Source organism: Oncorhynchus mykiss, chromosome 26, assembly GCF_013265735.2.
Source record: "Oncorhynchus mykiss isolate Arlee chromosome 26, USDA_OmykA_1.1, whole genome shotgun sequence".
Taxonomy (NCBI): Eukaryota; Metazoa; Chordata; class Actinopteri; order Salmoniformes; family Salmonidae; genus Oncorhynchus; species Oncorhynchus mykiss.
The window spans coordinates 50,322,151-50,329,387 of record NC_048590.1 but is presented as its reverse complement, the minus strand read 5'-3'; the positions used below and the strand labels follow the sequence as shown (position 1 = coordinate 50,329,387).

The following is a 7,237-nucleotide window of genomic DNA, read 5'->3' as shown; positions in this document are numbered from 1 at the left end:
TGTGTGTGTGTGTGTGTGCTGATGGCTTTAGTGTGTGTGTGTGTGTCAACAGAGGGTGCTTTGTGTGTCGGTAAGGAGGATGTGACTCTACATCTAGATGAATGGGAGGCTGGCAGTAGACAGAAGCAGCAGGAGGACCCCACCACCACGGCTGCCCAGGCTCAGGAAGCCCTCCTGTTTGAGAGTAAGACCCTTGTGATTTGGACTATGACTGTATGAAATCAAATGAACAGAACTGTCCATGGAGTTATGCACACTCAGATTCTCAAACATCTGGGTCCTGTTCATTAGGGCACTGTAGCAAAACGTTTTGAAACGGAAAAACTACACATGTCATGTTAAACCCTCCCTGTTTCTGTCCGTTTTCTTCCGTTTGGTACCTAATGAACAGGACCCTCCCTGCCTTTCTGTTTGTAACAGAGGTGGTGCTGGACAGTAACGGCTCTGGAGAGGCAAGCCAACAGCCTGGAGGAGGAGAGAGGGATGAGGAGGAGTGGCAGCTGAAGGAGGAGCTGATGGGGGCCTTCGAGGGGGCTCTGGACGTGGGGGGCAAGCGGGGCGACCTGAGGGGCATCCGTGTGCTGAAGAACGACCGGGTGATGGGAGCGGGCCGGAGCGGAGGAGGGCCATGCTTCGGGAACTGTGAGGATGACGAGGGGGCTGAGTGGGTAGGTGTCCTGTCCTGAGTAACTATCATGATGTAATATAGAGAGAGACAGCAGGCTGAGTGGTACATGTACTGAGTAACTACCATGATGTAATATAGAGACAGACAGGAGGCTGAGTGGTACATGTACTGAGTAACTACCATGATGTAATATAGAGACAGATAGGAGGCTGAGTGGTACATGTACTGAGTAACTACCATGATGTAATATAGAGACAGACAGGAGACTGAGTGGTACATGTCCTGTCCTGAGTAACTACCATGATGTAATATAGAGACAGACAGGGGGCTGAGTGGTACATGTACTGAGTAACTACCATGATGTAATATAGAGACAGACAGGAGACTGAGTGGTACATGTCCTGTCCTGAGTAACTACCATGATGTAATATAGAGACAGATAGGGGGCTGAGTGGTACATGTCCTGAGTAACTACCATGATGTAATATAGAAACAGACAGGGGGCTGAGTGGTACTTGTCCTGTCCTGAGTAACTACCATGATGTAATATGGAGACAGACAGGGGGCTGAGTTCTACATGTCCTGTCCTGAGTAACTACCATGATGTAATATAGAGACAGACAGGGGGCTGAGTGGTACATGTCCTGTCCTGAGTAACTACCATGATGTATATGAAGTTCTGTCCAAACAGTAGCCAGTCCCCAGCCCAACATCTCCCCCCCTCTCTCTGTGTTCCTGGTCCTCCACAGATCACATTCCAGGTGAAGCGTGTGAGGAAGCCCAAGGCGGACAGCCCTGAGGTCTGGGGCAGTGCTGAGGACACCCTGCAGGGGGAGACACTGCTCCCTGGAGGCCACTCTGTTCTGGAGATCAGCGGCCCCACCATCCCGTCCCCCGGGCCCTTAGGTAATTAACAGCCTGCATGCTCACAGACAAACTCACACTGACAATCTCAATTGTATTTACTTGACTCCTCGTGTCCTCTCGCCGCCTCCTCAAAACCCATTGGAGAAGAAGGCCAGTTGGGAGGGACCTCTGACTTTAACATCCAATGGGTTCTGAGAAGGATGCGAGGAATCAAGGAAATACAATTTGAGATTCTCCCATAAAGACAGTTATCTTAGTCATCATCATTGAACCATACTAAGAAAGGTGTGTATGTGTGTGTGTGTGCAGGGCGATGGAGGGACTATACCGGTCTGGGCTGGCCGGGGCCAGAGGAGTGCCAGCGAACACGCAGGGTAGACCTCACCACCGTGGCCAGTACCTGGCTGGCCGTGTCTGCCAAGAACATTGAGTCAGTACCAACCTTCCCCTTTGACCTCTGTCTGTCTTGTGTAAAGGGTTAGGACAGTGTTGTAAATTCAACCTTGGAACTCTGTCTGGTTATCTCATAGATAACTATATATAGTGTGTCTGTGACAGTGGTTTCCCAACCCTCGCCTGGGGAATCTACCTCCCAGTCCACATTGTTCCAACCCTCCCCTGGGGAATCTACCTCCCGGTCCACATTGTTCCAACCCTCTCCTGGGGAATCTACCTCCCGGTCCACATTGTTCCAACCCTCCCCTGGGGAATCTACCTCCCGGTCCACATTGTTCCAACCCTCCCCTGGGGAATCTACCTCCCGGTCCACATTGTTCCAACCCTCCCCTGGGGAATCTCCCTCCCAGTCCACATTGTTCCAACCCTCCCCTGGGGAATCTACCTCCCAGTCCACATTGTTCCAACCCTCCCCTGGGGAATCTACCTCCCGGTCCACATTGTTCCAACCCTCCCCTGGAGAATCTACCTCCCGGTCCACATTGTTCCAACCCTCCCCTGGAGAATCTACCTCCCGGTCCACATTGTTCCAACCCTCCCCTGGAGAATCTACCTCCCGGTCCACATTGTTCCAACCCTCCCCTGGGGAATCTACCTCCCAGTCCACATTGTTCCAACCCTCCCCTGGGGAATCGACCTCCCGGTCCACATTGTTCCAACCCTCCCCTGGGGAATCTACCTCCCGGTCCACATTGTTCCAACCCTCCCCTGGGGAATCGACCTCCCGGTCCACATTGTTCCAACCCTGCACTGACAGCTGATTCAACTAACTAATAAACTAGTAAAATGTTGACTGCCACTGAAGTCAGTTGGGATTCACTTTATTAGGACTTAAAGGGATAGTTGGAGTTTTAAACTCTTTAAAAAATATATATATTTACACTGTTAAGATGAACTCTTGGATACCATTTGTATGTCTCTGTGCCGTATGAAGCACGGTCGTGTCTGGAGCAATTGCTCACTAGCCCAGTGACAGGAAGTCTACTGTAGCAACTAGCATAAAACTACCTTCAACTTCCTCCAAACTGTACACATAACATTGGTAACCATGACTTCATCTGACTCTGGGGAAGGAGATAGTTCAACATTTTGGCAAAATAAATATCTTCTTATCATCCAAAGCCACTTTTTAATTAGAAAAATGTCTAAAGTTCTATTCCCTCCTCCCTCCCTGTTCTCTCGTTTCCCCCCTCCCTCGCTGTTCTCTCGTTTCCCCCCTCCCTCGCTGTTCTCTCGTTTCCCCCCTCCCCCGCTGTTGTCTCGTTTCCCCCCCTCCCACGCTGTTGTCTCGTTTCCCCCCCTCCCACGCTGTTGTCTCGTTTCCCCCCCTCCCACGCTGTTGTCTCGTTTCCCCCCCTCCCACGCTGTTGTCTCGTTTCCCCCCTCCCACGCTGTTGTCTCGTTTCCCCCCTCCCCGCTGTTCTCTCGCTTCCCCCCTCCCCCGCTGTTCTCTCGTTTCCCCCCTCCCTCGCTGTTCTCTCGTTTCCCCCCTCCCCCGCTGTTCTCTCGCTTCCCCCCTCCCTCTGCAGCATCACGGAACACATAGACTTTATCACTCCACTCCAGGAGCCTGCGGTGGAGCCATTGTGCAACGCCAACCTGGCTGCCAGCATGCACACCCTGGACCACCTGGCTGGCGTGGCCAACCGCGCCGCCATCCACTACACCGGAGAGAGTCAACTCAGAGAGGTAGGAGACAGAGAAAGTCTACTCTGAGAGGGAGGGGACAGAGAGAGTCAACTCAGAGAGGTAGGGGACAGAGCGAGTCTACTCTGAGAGGTAGGGGACAGAGAGAGTCAACTCAGAGAGGTAGGAGACGGAGAGAGTCAACTCAGAGAGGTAGGAGACGGAGAGAGTCAACTCAGAGAGGTAGGAGACGGAGAGAGTCAACTCAGAGAGGTAGGAGACGGAGAGAGTCAACTCAGAGAGGTAGGAGACGGAGAGAGTCAACTCAGAGAGGTAGGAGACAGAGAGAGTCAACTCGGAGAGGTAGGAGACAGAGAGAGTCAACTCGGAGAGGTAGGAGACAGAGCGAGTCAACTCAGAGAGGTAGGAGACGGAGAGAGTCAACTCAGAGAGGTAGGAGACGGAGAGAGTCAACTAAGAGAGGTAGGAGACAGAGAGAGTCAACTCGGAGAGGTAGGAGACAGAGAGAGTCAACTCGGAGAGGTAGGAGACAGAGAGAGTCAACTCAGAGACGTAGGAGACGGAGAGAGTCAACTAAGAGAGGTAGGAGACCGAGAGAGTCAACTCGGAGAGGTAGGAGACAGAGCGAGTCTACTCAGAGGTAGGGGACAGAGAGAGTCTACTCTGAGAGGGAGGGGGCAGAGAGAGTCTACTCTGAGAGGGAGGGGGGCAGAGAGAGTCAACTCTGAGAGGGAGGGGGCAGAAAGAGTCTACTCTGAGAGGGAGGGGGCAGAGAGAGTCAACTCTGAGAGGGAGGGGGCAGAGAGAGTCTACTCTGAGAGGGAGGGGGCAGAGAGAGTCAACTCTGAGAGGGAGGGGACAGAGTCTCTCACATCTCACCAGTCTTTATCATTTCACTGTTCTGTCATGATCCTCAACCGGATTTCCGTTTGTCATTCAGGTTCTACAGAATCTGGGCAAAGATAAGTTCTCCCCTCAGTCCTTTGAGCAGGTGGGCACGCGCATCGCCAAGGTCTTGGAGAAGGTAAGTGTTTGTGAAGGTGGCGGCTGCCCGTCAGGCTAGTCTACAACCCTGTTTCACCCAAATCACAGCATCTTCCGGCAGTATAAAGATGCAGACAAATGAAAGTCTCTCCTCTCCTGAGCAGAACCAGACATCGTGGGTCTTGTCCAGCATGTCTGCTCTCTACTGGAGGGTGAAGGGTCAGGGCAAGAGGGCCATCGACTGCCTACGCCAAGCCCTCCACTACGCCCCGCACCACATGAAGGTAACATGGACTGAGACTTGCCCAATATTAACACACACGTTTGTTTTCCTTTGCAAAACATCTTTCTACTGTGTGAACTGCTGAACATGACCCTGTGCTTTAGGGCTGTGTGATAATTCAGTATCTCTCTCTCCTTCCCTCCCTCCTTCCCCGCCCTCCCTCTCAGGATGTACCTCTGATCAGCCTGGCCAACATCTTCCAGAACGCGCGGCTGTGGGAGGACGCTCTGACCGTGGCCCGCATGGCTGTGGAGATCGCCCCGCACTTCGTTGTCAACCACTTCACCCTTGCCAACGTCTACATCGCCATGGTGAGCCCACCACCATGGGAACGGACCAGCATTGTTGTCATGGCCTGACCGTGTGTCTGGTTCAGGGTCTGTCGTCTGGTTCGTGGTTCATGGTCTGCCGTCTGGTTCATGGTCTGCCGTCTGGTTCATGGTCTGCCGTCTGGTTCAGGGTCTGCCGTCTGGTTCAGGGTCTGCCGTCTGGTTCAGGGTCTGTCGTCTGGTTCAGGGTCTGCCTTCTGGTTCAGGGTCTGTCGTCTGGTTCAGGGTCTGGTTCAGGGTCTGTCGTCTGGTTCAGGGTCTGGTTCAGGGTCTGTCGTCTGGTTCAGGGTCTGGTTCAGGGTCTGTCGTCTGGTTCAGGGTCTGCCGTCTGGTTCAGGGTCTGCCGTCTGGTTCAGGGTCTGTCGTCTGGTTCAGGGTCTGTCGTCTGGTTCAGGGTCTGTCGTCTGGTTCAGGGTCTGTCGTCTGGTTCAGGGTCTGTCGTCTGGTTCAGGGTCTGCCGTCTGGTTCAGGGTCTGTCGTCTGGTTCAGGTGCTTAATTCCCTTAGTGTCAGTGGTTGTGAAGCAGGTTATTTATGCCGGTATTGGTAAGTGTGTGTGTGTGTGGAATCTTATGCTGGTTGCGTGTCAGGGGGGTGTGTTGAAGAATGCTAATGCTGCTGCTAATGCTGCTGTGTCAAATGATGACATGAGTATGAATTGTGGTAATTTGTGTAAATACTGATCAGTTGTCTTTATTATTCCTTGTTCACTGGTGTGTGTGTCTCTCCAGGAGGAGTTTGAGAAGGCCATGCGCTGGTATGAGTCCACTCTGGAGCTGCAGCCAGAGTTTGCCCCTGCCAAGGACCGCCTGAGAACCATCCAGTGTTACCTGCTAACCAAGAAGGACCGCCGTCTACCCTGAGACGACTCCACAGGAGAAGCCCTCGGCACACACACACCATACACACATACAAAAACATAACTTACAGTAGTTACTCACAAGAAATCGGTTGTTGATTTAAAAACAAAAATAATAATGTTTTTTTTAAGTCATTGCCATATAATTTATGTCCAAAGGAATTCAGGGGTTCCATTCGCTGTGACCTCAGACTCTGGTCGTAGGGGGTAAAACCAACCACTTCCATTCGCTGTGATCTCAGACTCCGGTCGTAGGGGGTAAAACCAACCACTTCCATTCGCTGTGACCTCAGACTCTGGTCGTAGGGGGTAAAACCAACCACTTCCATTCGCTGTGACCTCAGACTCTGGTCGTAGGGGGTAAAACCAACCACTTCCATTCGCTGTGATCTCAGACTCCGGTCGTAGGGGGTAAAACCAACCACTTCCATTCGCTGTGATCTCAGACTCTGGTCGTAGGGGGTAAAACCAACCACTTCCATTCGCTGTGACCTCAGACTCTGGTCGTAGGGGGTAAAACCAACCACTTCCATTCGCTGTGACCTCAGACTCTGGTCGTAGGGGGTAAAACCAACCACTTCCATTCGCAATTCTATTAGGAAGCTTTGGGATGTATCCCGTCATTCAGCCTCCCTGTCCCATAGACTACAGTATATAGAGCCCAGCATAGTCTCATCATTCAGCCTCCCTGTCCCATAGACTACAGTATATAGAGCCCAGCATAGTCTCATCATTCAGCCTCCCTGTCCCATAGACTACAGTATATAGAGCCCAGCATAGTCTCATCATTCAGCCTCCCTATCCCATAGACTACAGTATATAGAGTCCCATCACTCAGCCTCCCTGTCCCATAGACTACAGTATATAGAGTCCCATCACTCAGCCTCCCTGTCCCATAGACTACAGTATAGAGTCCCATCACTCAGCCTCCCTGTCCCATAGACTACAGTATATAGAGTCCCATCACTCAGCCTCCCTGTCCCATAGACTACAGTATATAGAGTCCCATCACTCAGCCTCCCTGTCCCATAGACTACAGTATATAGAGTCCCATCACTCAGCCTCCCTGTCCCATAGACTACAGTATAGAGTCCCATCACTCAGCCTCCCTGTCCCATAGACTACAGTATATAGAGTCCCATCACTCAGCCTCCCTGTCCCATAGACTACAGTATATAGAGCCCA

At 52.1% G+C, this 7,237-nt stretch overlaps 1 protein-coding gene across 3 annotated transcripts in view; it reads left to right on the top strand.

The window, feature by feature from the left end:
* The window catches only part of ttc17 (tetratricopeptide repeat domain 17), a 21,372-nt gene extending 14,555 nt beyond the window's left edge, over positions 1–6,817 (top strand). For all 3 annotated transcript variants that reach the window (XM_036963713.1, XM_036963712.1, XM_036963711.1), the window contains exons 16-24: positions 53–184; positions 421–668; positions 1,378–1,534; positions 1,805–1,925; positions 3,481–3,640; positions 4,539–4,622; positions 4,747–4,866; positions 5,033–5,176; positions 5,925–6,817. In XM_036963713.1, the coding sequence (XP_036819608.1) occupies positions 53–184; positions 421–668; positions 1,378–1,534; positions 1,805–1,925; positions 3,481–3,640; positions 4,539–4,622; positions 4,747–4,866; positions 5,033–5,176; positions 5,925–6,056 (1,298 nt within the window). In that variant the 3' untranslated portion in view covers positions 6,057–6,817. The remainder of the gene's footprint in view (positions 1–52; positions 185–420; positions 669–1,377; positions 1,535–1,804; positions 1,926–3,480; positions 3,641–4,538; positions 4,623–4,746; positions 4,867–5,032; positions 5,177–5,924) is intronic.
* The last annotated feature ends 420 nt before the right edge of the window (positions 6,818–7,237 follow it).